The following is an 18207-nucleotide window of genomic DNA, read 5'->3' as shown; positions in this document are numbered from 1 at the left end:
TTAATAAAACAAATTGCCAGGCATCCGACTATAATTTTAGCCCGTATAGCCCGGCCCCATGCATAAATTGAGTTTATGTTCATTTGGGTGACGCCGCCGAGGGGTTCGATGTGCGATGCTCGGCTCCGACGTGACTCTCGCCTGTAGTTAACTCAGGGCAGCCTGCCAAGCCACAGGCATCAGACAGCAGAGAGCAGACAGCAGGCAGCACACGTCAACTATTTTTCAACAAATATGCGCAAAAACTTTTTTCATATTAAAGTCACAAAGGCAATGTGGGTGCAAGTGAAGCTGACCATAAGCTGACACAGGCTGCATTTTTTTGCCATATGCAAAAGAGGGCTGAGCATTACGTGCCGCACGTGCCACGCAGACATACAACCCACATGCAACAACAAAATGATGGGCGGGGCGTGACCATTTCGCTTGTCGAAAATGCCACAATTCATTTTTTAATCGCGACGCATAAATCAAAGGTGCAAGGGTAAGGGCTCTGTTGCAATAGCTGCCACAGCAGCGCAAACAAAAAGTGTTGCATGCTTCCAGGCGAGTTGCATTAGCTGAAGGTGCCGCTGCTGCAGTTGCATTGTATGACATAATATCCACACCAAACTTAGAGAAGAGAGAAAATGGAATGCATAAAAAGCTTATTCAATTTATGCAATGGAATTCTGGCTGACTTACATACGATTTTTCAGAATTTGTATAATTATTTAAAGAATATTTTACTTAGTTAAAAAATGAATATGTTGTATTATAAAATTATATAAATGACAGCCATTTGAACTGATGACAAAGACGCAGACGTCGATTAAAATAAATTCGTTGAAGTGAATATTAATCCGTAAAATATCTGAAAGTTCTGCCTAAAAATTTGCTGCCTAAGATCGGAAACAAATTCATCTTTGGAATGCAGACACTCACTTATGAGTTCCTTTAAAGATTGAGCCAAGATATATCTTAATAAATTTGGTAGCAAATAAACTGTGATTGGCCTTTAAAACGAGTATTATAACAACTTTTAAATTCTAGTTAAATATTGATTTATTTAAGTAAGCCTGCTTTGAGTTAAGTTCATCAAAAACCAAATTCTTTGAGTTTTTAATTCTTTAAAGACCATTATTGTTTGAAACCAAATATTTTATAAATAAAGGCTTCAGTAAATTTATAATTTTTGCCTTTCTCTTAAACTGGCAACCGTAAAAACGTGCAAAATCATTTTTGTTTATTTATTGTTTAAATGATGATGTTGACGACCTTTGCATGGCATAAATATTTGTTAGGCTGGCTTTCCTGTTTTTGTTGCATTCAGCCGTGGAGATGTATGCTTTTGTTTGCAAATATTTGTAGGAAAACTTAGTAGAAAATATTTTGTTTACCAAATTAAATAGGTCAAGTCAAAGCGAAAACGGCAACGCGTTCAACTTATTTGGCTTTCTTGCCGAATTTTAGCCATATTTGAGGCTCTGTTTGCAATTTAAGCCCCAATCAAAGCACTTCAGCCGAAGCCAATTAACACAGAGTTGATAAAAGGCTAAGCAATAAAAAATAATGGAGTGAAAATTAGCTGGCCATAAATCAGAGTTCAGACCACCTGCAAGTGCGTGCTGTCAGCGGCCATTTAGAGACCTGACCTGGCAGCAGGAACAAAAGCTTCGGGAACAGCTGCTCTTATGGGGCTGGGATATTAACAAAACGCTCTGTCGTATGTGGTGCGTGTTTTGGCCAGTTTTTGGGGATTATCCCATCGCTGTTACGGCTACCCAACTACAAGATGGTCACGTTGCATGGCAAATATTTGCTTTTCATTTGGTTAACACATGCACACACGTGCAACTGTAAATTGATTATTGCTAGACAAAGACAGAGAGAGGGGCGAGAATAGAAGGAATGTAGCACTCAAAACCACAGAAGCTACAAAACGCACACTTGCATCATCCAATCTCTCACTCCGATGCGGTTTACGAGCGAGCAGCACAAGTTTTGGGTAACGTTGCCAACCAACAACCACATCCAACCATGTCGACGTCTGTTAATGTGTCTGTCAACGCAAAAAGATTCGCCACATCGCGACCTACGTACATTGCCCAACAGTTCGTCTTGCTCTCCTCTCTGTCCACCCCTTTTTCACTTCATGTCTCTGTAGCTAGAGTTTCAGTTTCTGTGTTCCGGGCATGATGATTACACAGAATTGAATGCTCTATACACATGCATTGGCTGTAAATGTTGAGTGTGCGTGTCTCTCTGTGTGTGTGTGTGTGTGTCAATTTGAGTGTTGAAAAGTGGTCTCCAGTGTCGGCGGTTTGGTTGGGTTTCGTTTGCTTCTCGGCTTCATCATCAACGTCGTCGCATGTCGCGTTTGCTGCTTGCCATTTCATTGTATATAAACAACTTGTGTGTGTGTGTGTGTGTGTGTGTGTGTGGTATGTGTGTACAATGCGTATGTATTATTTATACGCAAACGCTTCGTCGTTGTCGTCGTTGTCTGTATCCTCAGTCTGATCGTCACCGTCATCGTCGGTTTGGTTTTTCTGTTGCCTGCAGCGCCGTTGTATCTACCCAAAGCCCTCTAAATTCCTTTGTCGACGTCGCGCATCGGGTGTAGCCATCGCTTTGCCACATTCAAATTCAATAGCCGACAACTGCTGCTACTTAGAAAATAGCTAACAGATACATTTGCGTTGCCCCGGCGCAGATATAACAAAACACACAACGATAAACATGCGTCTAAAGTTGTCGCTTGCAGTTTTGTGCAAAGTCAGCTATACATATTCTATTACAATTTTAAAGGAGCTCCGTAACATAAATATCAGAAAATAAATTCTCCAAATATACTGAAATCCTTAGGGTTCATAATTACTATAATTTTTTAAATGGAAACGCAAAATATGCATAGTAAAAACCATTTGTTTTCGTGCTTTGCATGTCATTATTGACAGCTAATTTAACAAGTATTCAAAATACATTTTGTTGAAAGTTAATGTCAGGTCGCCATTTCCAGATTTGACACGAACAGCTGGCAACTTTGAGCATAAGTTCGTTGAATGGAGAATGGGATAGCGACAAACGAGTTGACATGTTGTTAAATTAACATGTTGTTAAGTGGTTTGAACTCTAACAGGTATTTGCTAATTATCGACATACTGTTAACATTAGGGTCACAAGAGGATGAGAGCATAGACGTAATTTAATTGCTGGTCAAATAAACCAAGCCGTAAACTAAATGAATTACCAAAAAATAGCCGTATCAAATTTTGCAACTGATTAATGCTTTGAGAGCTACATCAAATTCTCCTTATGATAGAGCTCGCAGACAATCTGATTATTTTTCGTGTTTAAACCACGTTTTTCGTTCATAATTATATTTGTACACAAGAAAATAACATTGCTCCCAAATTGACCTGCCTAATAGAAGTAAGAAGAGTTTACTAAAGTAAATTATCGATCATCGTGTATGATAATATGAAAATTTAAATGGGGAACAATTGATATATAATTCAAATATTTCATTATATCAATTTATAATTATATGTGACAAGGCTAGGCTTAAGCCAAGACCTCAGTTCATGGATGTAGAAAAATAGGTTCAAGATTCCCTACGGGTTGGTTCGAGTCATGAACCTTACGAGTGGCAAATTTTATTCACAATAAACGTGTACTCTTCGACATGCTTGAAAAGGACAAAAGTGCTGTCATTTAGCTACGAAAACTTCACATATTTATAGAATTGTGCAGCTGACGTTGGAAAAAAGTTACGCAATATTCGCGACAAACTTGGGCTACCTACTTAAGGATTGCACAGAGTACACTTCCGAACAATCCAACATGTGCACAGGTTATTTTTTTGTAAAAGAGTTTGTGGATGGTTTTTCTGTTTTCTGCTTTTCTTTTTTTTTTTGTTAACCTCTTGCTGATGTCTTATTTCTTGGCGTAAAGTGTAGAGAAAGTGTAGGTTGTGCGTGTGTGGGCGTGTCAGCTTATGGAATAAGCAGTACACAAGATGCAAAAATAAAAGAATGTCTGGAAACTCACCTCGAATGTTGTGAAGACGATTTTCTCTATGGAGCCAAAGTAGCGCTCCCAAAGTACCTGAGTCTGTTGGCGCAGGGCAAAGATGCGTTCCGCTGAAATGGAGCGAACAATGTCGGGCACCTGCAATGAGTGAAAGAGATGGATATAATAAATTTGCCTGCCAACTGTGCGTATGTGGAATATCAGCTTAACGACTGCTGCAACAGCAGCAGCAGCAGCAGCAAATCCCAGGCACAATGCATTAATTACAACGGCCCAAAAACAACTTGGTTGCCAGCTGATGCAGCAGCTGTGTGGCAGGCAGTGTGCTGGTAATTAGTTAGGGAATTGGCCCGCAGGATATACATCATAATTATGAAACGCAGCGCACACACAAGTAGAATTCAATAAATGCGGCAGCAGCAGCAGCAGCAAATTGAAACAATTTAAAGAGTGCAGCACGAGTGCTTCTAGTGCTCAAGTTTCCTGCTCAAGTTAACTTAATTAATTGCATTTCCTGCCAATAAACTACAAAAGCAAACATGCCAACGATGAAGTCGAAGGACGGTCGACGCTGCGTGGCAAGGTGCGGGTTGGGGAAACAATGCAATTGGCAAACAATGCGACAAGACTTTGTCGCGAATCAAGACGAACAGAAGCGAGGTGCAGCAGCAGGAGCACTAGATGAAGCTGGAGCTGTGGCTGGAGCAATAGAAACTGCAGCAGAAGGACAGTGCGTGCAAACAAATGCCAAAGAGCGAGGATAGGGCACAAAAACACACAGAGACAGGCAGCCAGGTGGACAGACGGGCGGACATAAAGTGTTTTATGTTTTTGTAGCCAGGTGAGCATCTATCTGGCAAGGACATGGCGCACCAGCAGGATATGCTGCGCGCAAACGATTCATTTCTCGTCCATCACTTGCAAATGGCAGGCAATTTTTGTGACTAATGCCCAGGATCGAATTGTCACAAGCGCCACTTATTGTTCCCATTGCTCTTTTGACAATTTTGTAACTTTTCTATAATTGCTATGCACTTTAACCAGATCAGATAGCTATATAGCTACATGAGAAACTATACGCAAACTTTGAGTTCTTGCATTAAAATCTATTAAGGTGTTCAAGGATACCTGCAAAGGCAAGACTTCCACTTCGACGGGAATACATACATATTATTATTATTAGAAATTAACTCCACCAATGGAGAGGAAGCAAGGGTCTACTGAAGTCGCAGTTTCTGCAACTTGGATTAGTCTTTAGTAAATTCCACAATGCTGTTAAGAAAGCACTTCGAAGATGTTGAATCTAGTCCAATAAAAAACCTTATTTTCGTTTGTAAAATTTAAAAAAAAAAAAAGACAACAATTCGTGAGCATATGAGAAAAACTTGCGAAAGTTTTAACAGCAGAACTTGATGAAAAATATTATGCAACAGTTTCTGTGCAGCTTTCATGGACATTAAATCGTCAATAAATGACGATGTTCAGCTGACAGCAGCTCACCATAGGGTTCTGCTGGCAGAAACAGATAACACAGGACAGGGACAGAACTGGGCAGGACAGCGCACAGGATCCCCATTGCGGATGTAGGTTAGTCGGAAAAATAACAAAACTTTCAGACAGACAAAACAGGTCACATTTGAAAAACTCGCAACGCGTTTTCATATTTTATGACAGCACACAAAAAACTTATGTGCCAATCTATACAAAAGTAAGGTGTATACACATATATATCTATATATATTTAACGCTTTTGGACAACTCACCTGCAGCAGGAGCCGTTCGTCGGCCCAAATGGCGGCCTGTTTCCAATCGATTTTCGATTCAAATGGCAATACCCAGGCGTTGGACAAAAGCACCGGGATGCAACCCGCCTGCAATGCTTCGAGAAATCTACAAAAATGAATGAAAAACAATCAGGATAAAAAAGCACAAGATATATATGTATGTATGTATATATGGAGGAAAATGAAATGGGCATGAGCTGTAAAATGAAAATTGTTTTTTACCTGAAGGAGCCCAAGCGACGTCCGCGCGGCACCAAACAAAACGTTGAATTCTGGAGCAGCGTCTCATAGTCGTATCTGAAGTGAAAAAAGGACTAGAAAAGGGTCAGTAAGAAATGGACTGAAAGGGCGACAAACGGCCAGGGGGGCGATGTATATTAGCAAGAGACATGGCGTTATATAATGGCATTGTGCAGCAATTAATTGAACAATGGGCTCGTCGTTGTTCGTTGCTTGTGATGGGAATCGACGGTCGGGGCCTTGTGGCTGGGGTACAGTTGGCAAGGTGCTTCAACCATTTAAATTGTCAAGTGAGTACGCAGCGTGCTTTTAGGAGCACATCTTACAAATAGACTGAAGAGCTTTAGTCTAGAAACTCTCCCTTTTAAATATAACTAAGTCCATATAGTATTATTTTTAATTACATTTTCGAAAGAGGGACTACACTTTGTAAACATTTCTGTGAGCTGTATAAGCTATACAAAACTTACTTTTTACAGCATACTTTTTGTCATAATTAGTTAAGCAACATTTAAGAGTCGAAGATATTTACTTAGTTATGAATTATTCCAGTTAGAACACATAAATCAGAGAGGTCGACTTTGCCGCTGATTAACTTATGAATAATTATTACATCAATCATATTTCTGCGAACTGAATGGGCGAATATTAATCTAATCTTTAATCTAAGGATGGCACACTAAAATAATTTATGTGGCTGCTTAGATTTTAGAGTAAGTTAAGTATTAAAAATTGTATAATACAAATTTTATAAAAATTTAAGATCGTGAACCGATTTATTATGAACTAATACTCGTTGTCAACTATTTAAAACAGTAAATTGATCAAGAACATCTCTTATATTTCCTTAATAAGACTTAACAAATTATACAAGTCCAATTTTAATTGAAATTAAAACTTTCAGACCTTTAACTTAATTAAAAAGTGTTTATTTGTGTGTTTATTAAGTGTGCATAATATATGCGTACATCAATTATGAGTGATTTTAACAAAGAACTTCAGCTTTTAAGTCTTTATTACTTTATGCTTAAGCTACTTGTGAATTTCTAGAATTAATTCGCATAAATACATGTACATATATTTGCTTTGCAGCGGCCAATTAAGCCGTTTAATGTAAATGCAATATTAAAATCCAATTAAAAGCACATTAAGGAAGCTTTAGCCATTGATATATCACGGCTCATTGTTTGTCGTTGTTAGCCCAACCTGACCTCACGGACGACCATCACTAAAGAGCAATAATATGTGACATACGAAATGATTTAGTTCAACAATATAAATACATATTAAGCGCATATTGAAGTCCCGTTTCACTGCACTTGTATTTATATATCATTTGAATAAGCTCCCCTCACACTGATTGTTCACTTTAACATTATGCTAATGATGTAATTCCATCTTAATAGCCAGCAGCAAACGGCAATCTCTCAACCCCATGAACGACGGGGCGTATGCTTAACATTTGCTCGTATAACTCATGCTCGTATCATAGACATACAGATGCACACACACCCACACACTCGCACACAGACGAACGCACACACACGTACACAATTCAACCATCAAATTCAAGTGCACAATGCCACAATTGGTGCTTGTTGCTGATTTAAGCTTTAATTCCAAATCAAAGCAGTAAAGCTGCATATTACGCATACGCCGTGTAGCTCAAACATCTGTACACACTGCGGCAGGTATGTATGTGGGTGCGCACTCGCCCCCTTGTCCCCTCGCTTCACCGACAGTTAACAAGTTAAGTTGCGCGTAAAATTACATGTAGTGAGGCATGTTGCCACGCCCACTGTGGTCCACTGGCCAACGTTTCAAAGGAGTCGGAACTGGTCAGCAATTTGAGCTTTGCCATTGCTCCTGCTGTTGCTGCCATTTTAAAGCAAATTCAGCAGAAAATTTATTTAGAAAACTGCAGGCGCAGCGCATTCGTATTGCATTGACAACGCCTAGCATAAGGGGCACTGCGGAGGTCAGCCACGAGCGGTGGCAATCAGCAGGGTTCGTGCTTGGCGGCATGCGGCAATGTCTGCGAACCGGGCTCCGTTTATGAATAATCTTAAGTAAACAACATAAATTGCATGTTGGCTGTTTTTTCCACTGAAAAATTACATAGTCCAATGCATGGGCAGGCAGCCACTAGCCGCCAGCAGCTCAGTGCCCAAAAGTCATTTGTAAGCAACAGACATTGGCTACAGCAACAGGAGTGAAAAGCCAACTGGGGAATAGCGAAGATAAAATGCCCTTGTCTACACATTTATTAAGAAATACAAAACTTACGCAAGCAGCAATACGAAGAATTCAAAAGGACGCGTCGCAAGAAGAAAACGTTTTGGTTAAAGAACTTTTTGTATAAACCTCAGTGAATTTTAAAAGTATATTTTTATCAAAACCTTGAAGTTATTTATGGGCAGTTCTTTATACTGACTATAAGCAAGATTGATTGGATTGGTCTTCCAAATCTGTTTATATGTGTGTATTATTTCGAACTCCTTCAAAATTCGATCCTGCCTTTAGGTTCTGTTTATAAGCCTGGTCTACATTCATAAATCTAAAAAATGTATTTTTTAAATTTATAATTGCACCAAAACATTTTTAAGAATATTAAGATTTGTTACAGGTTCTTGATGCGCAAACTGAACAGGAATTCTATAAATATTTGTGTAGCATACTAAATGCTTAGCTTCATTAACTTGCCAACTGTTAGAGTATAAACCGCATGTTCCTATATAAATAATTCCTCTCGCATTTTCTTGAGCTTTATTTTTTGAACAACATATTTCATCTGGCTGCGTTGGCTTTGTTAACTTACAAAATATTTAAAACAGAATGCACGCGCTGCATTCAAATTTCCTTTATGCCAATAAATTAAATTATTCAAACACTTGGCATTCAGCACGTTTGGGTGGACTGTGTGGGCTGTGTGTTGCTATTGGCCACGCCCTGGCCTGCCTCGCTAATTAGTGAGTGATATATATCTGCCCGCCTCTGTCTATATTGCATTTAGCGGGTAGCACAGGTCACTGCACTTGCCAGCCACCCCTCTGCACCCCCATATCCTGCTCATCCCGTTTAGCTGTGCACTTGTTAGTTACTTGTTAAAGCAATTAGGAGCCGCTTACACAGCATCATGTTGTGTTGTTGAAATCTGATGTTTGTATAGCCTTAACCCTTGGAACATGGGTAAAATGGATAATGATTTTGTTTAAATGCATATGAGGCATATATGTTCTTATCTATATGTCATGTCATGTCAACAAAAGGGGCGTTTAATATGAAATTTTTATTCTCCTACATACTACAAAGTACGCGTGTCTTTTTTTAATCGATCTCCTTTCATTATTATACTATTATTAAAAATGATTTTGCAGAGATGCATCAAACTTGGGCGGTAAGTTCTCGTATGGATAAAAAGATTAAAAATAATTCACTTCTGAATACCTTTCCGCATTGCCATCGAATTTGACACCAATTCATTTTAAAGATCTTGTGATTTAGTATATACACACACACACACTTAACCCTTAAACATAGTTTTAAGCAGTGACTATTCTATACCGATCGGACTATAATGATCGAATATACCGAATACACCGAATAGAATAGAAGAAAACTTAAATGTCTGTAAGAACCGCTAGCTTGGCATTGCGTTTAGGGTATCTTCTAGTTCGGCTTTTCCTAACAGATCACCATCTCCTGTTCTTGTTGTTGGTGCAGTTTTTGCTGATGCTCACCGTGCTGAACTTTAATTAAATGATTTTTAGCTTTGCCAAGTTGAGTGAATAGTTTAGTTCAATTCTCTCCATGCCGGACACCATACGAGCAAAACTTTTGCTATTTACACGCTTTGCTGTTGTGGGTTAAAGTTCGCTGCCCGTTTGGTCGGCCCCAACGTGGCGGCCACTTCATTAGCCATCGAGGCGCCATGGCGTCCATAAAGGATGCTACTCGAAACTAAATTCGCTTCAGTTCTCTAAGATGCAGTTGATGATGATGAGCAAGAGCGTACGGTTGAGTACATTTTTCTTATACCCAGCATTCATGAAATGTCTTCAAGAGAGTATTGGGTATTGAAATGCCTGTAAAGTCCATTGACAATTAATTTTTTTCCCTTTCTGTTATCATTTTTATAGAAATTTTGTATTCCTTATCAAGCATGTTCGTGTGTTAAAATTAAATACATTGCAATAACAATATATATGACGAGAGTTTCTAAAAAATCTTTTTATCTACTCTCTTGGTTAGAGCAAAATCAAAGCAGCTCACCTGTTGCCCAACACTAACGTAGACGCTAACACGGCTCACACGCACATCTAATTAATTTGCCAACACTGCATAGCATATCGAGTCATATTTTGAAGGCAGGCCACGAACACACGCTGCACACAAAATACTCACACACATCGCATTATACGTACAGGTATTTCTCGACTTGGGAGCTCAGTCACTTCATGTCAATTGCTTTACTTGGCTCCTGTCAAGGCCAACAAAATTAACATAACGAGTGACAGGGAGCAGAAGAAGAAGAAGACGGAGCAGCAACAGCAGCTCTTCGAGTTGTTAGTCCAGTTTGTTCTGCCAGCTGCACAGCGGGCACATAATTTGAGTGGTTTCCAGCTGTCAAAGGTGGCTCTAGTCAGCGCCAGGTATGATAATTTTCTGCTATTTCGTTCTCTTATATTTGTTTTTTGCTTGGCTAAAGCGAACCCAAGCTCATTGACTGACAACACGACCTGTACCCGCTGACTGACTGGCTGCCGGGTAATCTGACGTTCTGATTCTAGCACTGCAAAGAGGGCAAGACCCTTGGTCTTTGACAGATGGGCCGATAGATTCGTGCTGCCCAAAAAGAGAATCGAAAAACCAAACATGCAAAGCAAAATACTAAATATTATGGACTACCAGTTGCACTACACAGATATTAAGAATTTATGGTATTATTGATAAATTCGTGTTGTGTATAGAAGAATATTTACATATAATATTTAAAAATTGCAAGTCTCTAGCTTTTGCAGTTTTCGAGGTCGATGCATTGTATTATATTATAACTCTTTACTAATTTTTAATGGGTACAGGGTATACAAACGAAAATTATAAAAAACCATAATTAGTTAATTACGAAAGTCATAGAAAATATAATTGAATAAATGTTTCTCTCTAGATCTAATATATAAATGCAATATGTTCGCCCTGCAAAATAAATTTGATAATTTGTCTTTGAAAGCAAACAATAATTATGAGCATTTTGAAGTTCGTTCGTGTATATACGTGCATTAATTTGTGTCAAGTGCTTGTCAAACATTGGCATCACTTACGCAAACAGCTATGATAGGTTTTCCTTTTTTTGTTTTTGGTTCAATGTGCTGCGTGCAACTACTAGAGGTAAACGTGTATCGCATATTGCTTTGTCATCGCTTGGCTTTGTGTGTCCTGACACAGAAATTGCTTGTCGGGCGAGACATATTGCGTATACGCCTGCGTTTGCCTAGCAATTTGTTAATTGCAACGCGAGCTGCGTTGCTGCTGCTCCAGCCTTAGGCCGATTGCCTGTCAAATGCAGCAACCCAGCAGCCAGCAAAGAATGCGAATTTAATTAAAAACCCAAAAACATGTCAAGCAAAACCCTAAACAAAACTTGAGTTCAGTGAAACTCGAGAGGCGACAGCCAAAAGTTGGGCTCGCTTTAAGTGATGAAAATTAAGTGAGTGGCAAAAAGATGCGAGAAGGACAATCGAGCGCAAGGAAATTGCGATGAATTTCAATGAAAATTGCATTTTTTAAAACAGCATTTGAAATAAAGACAGTTTTGTCGCACATTGGGTGCTCGGCTGCCTGGTTGCTTGGATGCTTGGTAAAAACAAACAGACCAGACAAAAACGCAAACACAATGGCGCTGAGAACATAGTCTCTTAGAGGGTGCCGCAGCAAAAAGCAGCTGTAAAAGTTGCCAATGCCATTGTTTGTGCAAGGAGCAGCAGAAACAGCAGCAGGACAAGCGCTGCCATTGAATATGGCGCATTTGTTACAAGTGCAAAGCGCATAGAGGCAGCTCTTTCTCTGCCCAACTCCATACCCCTCTGCCGCCCTCTCTTGGCGCCAGCTAGTGATAATGGTTCATAATGAATACAGCAGACCGCACTAAGACGTTTTTTGGAGCAACTGCCATCTGAAGCTGAAACTGAAGACGAAGTCAGGCCATTAAAATGCAGCCCACAGTGCGTATGAGCACCATTCGCAAAGCTTAAACAATCAAAATACATTTCAAAATACTTAAGACCTGGATATACCTAGTACATATTGGCACAATGGCATTTAGGGAAATGTTCTAGCTATTAGAAAAGCCATTTTTAATCATTGATAAACATTAAAATATCTAAAACGCAAACTAACTAATATTCAATTTGCCAAAAACAATAAGTATATGATTTCTTATTATTTTTTTCTTCTTCTGATAAGCTCTTTATAAGCCTACAATCAATACATAACTATTATAAAGGTTTATTTATTTATATATATAAATATGTATTTAAATGGCATTAACATAGATTTCAACGCCTTATTATACCCTTTTCCCGCTCATCTTTAAAGGGTATAGGGTATCTAATCGCACGACAAGCCATAACAATTTAGTTCATGAATTATTTCTAACACAAAACATTTTGTTTTTTTCTTTTACAACTATATTTAACATTGTTATATCAAAATTTAGTTAAGACTTAACGAATTCCGCGAAATGCCGTCAACGTTAAGTCGCTCCATTGACAAAACTGGACACTTGAACATCATGGCCAGTAACATTTTATGGCTGGATACAAACAGAATAACGCGACACCCAAAGGTAGCTCGGTACACAAAGTTCAGAGCGAAAGCAGCGGCAAAACGGAGACTGTAAAAAAAAGATGGAATTGCCACTCAAAGAAATTGCAGTGGGCCAGCAGCTCGGTGCTACCTGGGCTTCTGACTGGGCTGCCTGGCCGGCGCAAGTGTGTCGCCTTTAAAGTGATTTATGTGGAAATCTGAGATTAACGTGTAAAATGATGGTGTGGGGAAGGAGTATGGTGCGGCTGGAAGTTAAGGCGCAGATGCAAAGGCAACTGGAGCCAAACTTTGCCAGGCCTGGCCGCAGGTCTGCTCCCTGTTGATAATGATGATAGTGTTGCGTACAAAAATTTATTACTCTGGAAATTGCATTATGAAAAATGCATAAAATACCAGACACGCAGCCCGGGCTGGCAGTTGTAATTATGTGAAATGCCCATATTTAAATTAAATTAAATTAATATCAAGTGCCTTGGGCTTTTAGCAATTTTAACGTTTGGCATAAATCAAATAATAAACTTGCCCGCTGTCAAACAGCAAATAATAATTTATGTGACTTTTTTTTTTAGGAATTTTTTAATTAAAAATATTAAATATGTTAGTGTAGAATGCTTTGAAATAAAATTAAAGTAAACAATGCTGTGAGGTTAAGCACGGAATGAACTCATCTCTGAACAATTCGCATCTAGGTATAAAGCTGGGAATAGTCCCAGGCATAGTTAGTCTCTAAGCCTAAGGCGAAGCATTATTTATTGGTTAGATTAATGTTTTTAGCCGTTAGTATATGCGTAAATTTAAAGCAATAATAAATAACAATCGCACAGATATATTAATGAGTTATATTTATAAGTCTTAAATTTGTTGCTGGAAAATCTTCATAAAATGTCATATAGCAGATTTCAATTCGAACAGACCTTATAAGAGCTAATGGGTTGGAGCAGCTTTTTAAATTAAACTAAAATTTGGCCTCGCCGAGTTTACTTATAGACAACAATGGGTACCTGCAGCGTAAAAGAAAGTTGAAAGCCGCCTTAAAATCTGCAAATTAAAAACTTGGTAAATTGTTGGTCCAAATTAAAGACGCGTACAAAAAATGGAAAACTTTTTGTGTATGACCTTGTCACAAGCTCTGTGTTTAGCGGCTCTGGTGGGGCATACACACACACACACAACACACTTACAATTACATGTCTTGCGTGCTGCAACACGTTGCCAGCACAGTCGTTGCCTTCTGCTTGTCATGCAACTGTGGCAGTGGCAACATGTCGTATACGTAATGGCTGCGGAAACGTTTCTACGTCGCGTCGCATCGCATCGCGCCGTGCTGCACCGCGCCTGCTGTCAAATTGTGTGCAAAAATAAAATGAGGCAAAAGAGCATGAGTAGAACTCAACTTTTGTCAAGGACATTTCATAGTGTCTCATTATTTTTCATATTTCCTTTAACGGCCAAACGAGATAGCAAGCTGAGACACTTGCCAAAACTCGCATCTGGATGTGCACGGCTGAGCCGTGCCTGGTGTCAGCCACGCCCCGTTTCAAATGCCACACGCCTATCGCATATTAGTTGCCACAAGGCAAAATCACAAAATAACATTACTTCCACCTCTGTTGCTGCTGCTGCTGTTGCTGATACGTTGTTCTCGTCATCAGCAGCAGCACTAACAGCATTCAGGCAAACTAATCAAAACAGCAATCCAATCCCAAGCCCAACAGCAGATACCAACTGTAGCGGTGGCAAGGGCTCCTAAAAGCATGCCACGCTTTTGTGCCGCTGCTGCCGCAGGCAAATGCATGGGATTGTTGCAGTTTGTTTTGCGGTTGCCTGACTTTTGTTGGCCTTATGTGTTGCATATGTTGCCCGGCAACCCGAGCAGCGTTTACCATTGACGCCTTAGGCTCATTATAGCAACAAAGGCCAATACTGTGACGCGACATAAAAAGCAAATTGAAAATTTCATTAAAAGCAGCTCAAGGTTTGTGAATGCAGTCGTCAAAGTTTTTCGTTTATATTTTTTTTTATTATGGTTATTTTCCACGTTGGCAGCGACAAAACTTTTTAATGGATTTTACGATAATATAGAAAACCGAAACTTGAAAATTGTTAAAAGCTTTAACGAAGTTTAAATGCACTTAAATTTGATTTTATTTTTAAGAGTTTTTGTAGTTTTGTGTTTAAATTCTTAATAAGCTAGGAAATAAAACTTTTAGAAGTTTCGTTTTGCTCTGCGCTCTCGCAAGTTGCTTGTGCATTTAATAATTATGTCGTGCTGTAAGAAACCGTGCACGTTCAAGCAGGCTGACGATTCTGCACTGCCGCAATTTGTTAATTGCTGGCTGTGTGAGAATATGATGCATGCTAAATGTGCAGGTCTCACTGGGCGTGATTGCGACAAGATCGCTGCTATTGCCAAGAAGGGCTGCGGTGGCTTGCGTTGGTCGTGCCCAGAATGCATCGACAAGCAAATTGATTTCTCCAGAATGTATAATTCTGTGAGAAGTCAATTCTTAAAATTAAATAATGTGGCTAAGCAGCTCTCGAGTAATTTTGACTCGAGTTTCGATTTGCTAGGCAAATATAAATTTGAGTCTCCAACCAATCGCCGGTTGGAGCCTCAACTTTTGCAATTGCCCTCTACGTCTGTTCAGACTCCTACGACTTTCTTGTCTTTTCCTAGCAACTTGGAGGTATCTCCAATGTTGTCTTTATCGCCTTCTCCAAGCGACTGTCCAATTACCCCGGCTTCAAGCCCTGTACTAGACCCAGTAGAGCCCCTACCTGATTCCGTCCCAATTAATCAAATTGCCTCAGCCCCGTCAGCTCCTGGCCGCAAAGGTAGACCTGCGCGCAATCTTGCGCAGATTGTTAAAAGCAATCATTGTGCCTCGTTAGCTCCTCCAACTCCTGTATTACCTACAGCCCCATCAGCGCCCACTTTAACGGTAGTTGCCCCTCGTAGGCAAGTTTTTGTGTCTCGACTTTCGTCGGACACCACTTCTGAGTCATTGGCAGCCTATATTGCTAGCAAATCTTCTGCTAGCGTGTCAATAACTAAATTTAATTTCTCCACCCCTCGTGAAATATCATCATTCAAAATAAATGTTTCACATGATATGTTCCCAATCATTTGTGATCCCAAATTTTGGCCACCACACATGATTGTTCATGAGTTCAAGCCTAAAAAGCGTAACCAGCCTGTCACCCTTCCAGTCCCTTCAATACAGGGTACCATTTCTGCCCCAAAAAACTAGCTTCATCTTCTGACCAAATCTTTATTCATTATCAGAATGTCAGAGGTCTCACTTCAAAGCTAAAAAATCTTTTTATTGCCAGCACTTCCTTCGATTCGGACATAATAGCATTTTCAGAAACATGGTTAAACTCAACCATATCTGATTTTGAGATATTACCGAATAACTTTATTTTGTTTAGAAATGATCGGCCGACTCGAGGTGGTGGGGTGTTAATTGCCGTTAAAGCCACTCTCCAGTCTGAACTATTCTGTTTTAGTACGCCTACTGACGCTGAGATTGTCTCAGTTAAGGTGTCTTTTCCTACACGGAATATCTATGTAACATGCTCTTATGTCCCACCTTCTTCTGATATTCAAGTTTATATGAATCATATTACTTGTATTAAAGAAGTTTCTTCACACGTGCGGGATAATGACCTATTATTGGTGTTGGGTGATTTTAATTTGCCGAACATCTCTTGGTCATTATTCACTGCTGAAAATTATCTAGTGCCCTCAGCACAGCACGATTTTTTAGACTGCATGCTTGATCTTTCGTTGTTTCAAATCAATTCAATTTCTAATCATATGAATAGAACACTTGACCTTGTATTTGTTAACGACTACCTTATTTCTAATGTGTCTAGGTCACCTCCTTTATCTCTTCCTGAGGATGTCTATCATCCAACTTTAGAGATTGCAATGCTAAATTGTAATCCTTCCATTTCGTGCTCATCAGCCAATAAGCCCCGCTATTGCTTTCGCAAAGGAAATTATTCCTTGCTGAATCAGCTTATTTATTCAACCGATTGGTCTTTCTTATATGACTCAGTTGATATGAATACAGCCATTAATTCTTTTTATATCACCCTAAACTCCCTCTTAGATGTGTGTATTCCTAAGTCAATTCCTTCGACTACTTTTTCAAAACCACCCTGGTTTACTCCCAGATTATCACATCTAAAAAATGTAAAATCCAAATATTTTAAAAAGTTTAAAAAGTCTGGTTCGTGTTCAGACTTGGCTAAATATTCCATAGCCAAGTCGAACTTTTTTCTTCTTAATTCTCAATGCTATGAGAATTATCTAATTCGTTGTAAAAGGCAATTCGCCCGAAATCCGAGACAGTTTTATAATTTTGTAAACTTGAAGCGTAAGTCTTCAACTTTGCCATCTTCTTTTTTTCTTGGGATGGATAAAGCTAGCAATGACACTGATTCTGCTAACCTCTTTGCTAATTTTTTCCAATCAACTTACTCTTCAGTCTGTCCTAATACTAATTCTTACCCTTATACTATTTCCTCCGCTAGTTCTATACCTCCCCCCATTATTTCACACTCCTCTCTCCTATTAGCTATAAACTCTCTAAAATCTTCTTACTCTCCTGGGCCGGACAATATTCCTAGTTGTCTACTCAAGGAGTGCAGTTCTTCCCTTTTCTATCCATTGCTAAAGCTTTTTAATCTATCCCTTGAAACTTCTGTCTTTCCATCTCTTTGGAAAGAATCTTATATCATTCCTCTTCACAAGAAAGGTGGGAAGTCTGATATACAAAATTACAGGGGCATTGCAAAACTGTCTGCTATTCCTAAATTATTTGAAAAAATAATCACTTCGAATTTGCAGCATTTCTGCAAATCAGTTGTTTCCCCTGTTCAACATGGATTCGTAAAGAATCGGTCAACTACGACCAATCTGCTTGAGTTTACTTCCTTGGTAAATGATGCTTTCCTTTCGAAAATGCAAACTGATGTCATTTACACTGACTTCAGCAAGGCGTTTGACTCTGTGCACCATGACATTTTACTTTTTAAACTTGACCGAATAGGTTTCCCTCTGTCCCTTTTACTTTGGATTAATTCTTATTTAAAAGGTAGGACCCAAAGAGTAATACTGAGGTTGACTACCTCTAAAAGGGTTCACGTTACTTCTGGTGTTCCTCAAGGTAGTCATCTTGGACCTTTACTCTTTACACTTTTTATAAATGATCTTCCTTCTGTTATATCACATGCCCGTGTACTCATGTATGCGGACGATGTGAAACTTTTTCTATCATACACTAACCCCCTACATCATTCTCGTCTACAAGACGATTTGAACGCTATGCAACTT

The 18207-nt window shown here is 39.2% G+C and overlaps 2 protein-coding genes across 3 annotated transcripts in view; one reads left to right on the top strand and one right to left on the bottom strand.

Moving 5' to 3' along the window:
• ttv (exostosin glycosyltransferase 1 ttv) overlaps window positions 1-18207 on the bottom strand; it is a 71372-nt gene that overhangs the window by 19835 nt on the left and 33330 nt on the right. The window contains exons 3-5 of one of the 2 annotated variants that reach the window (XM_015173914.3): window positions 6021-6112; window positions 5778-5904; window positions 4033-4152 (exon numbers count right to left, since the gene is read on the bottom strand). In XM_015173914.3, coding sequence (XP_015029400.1) covers window positions 4059-4152; window positions 5778-5904; window positions 6021-6112 — 313 coding nt within the window. In that variant the 3' untranslated portion in view covers window positions 4033-4058. The remainder of the gene's footprint in view (window positions 1-4032; window positions 4153-5777; window positions 5905-6020; window positions 6113-18207) is intronic. The other variant, XM_002049670.4, reaches the window with a different exon arrangement.
• Window positions 17619-18207, top strand: part of HmgD (High mobility group protein D) — an 80060-nt gene continuing 79471 nt past the window's right edge. Inside the window, exon 1 of the mRNA XM_070210148.1 lies at window positions 17619-17629. The gene's annotated coding sequence lies outside the window, so the exon portion shown is untranslated. The remainder of the gene's footprint in view (window positions 17630-18207) is intronic.

Source organism: Drosophila virilis, chromosome 5 (assembly GCF_030788295.1).
Source record: "Drosophila virilis strain 15010-1051.87 chromosome 5, Dvir_AGI_RSII-ME, whole genome shotgun sequence".
Classification (NCBI taxonomy): domain Eukaryota; kingdom Metazoa; phylum Arthropoda; class Insecta; order Diptera; family Drosophilidae; genus Drosophila; species Drosophila virilis.
Note: the sequence above shows the minus strand (reverse complement) of the source record. Positions and strands in the feature narration are given on the sequence as shown.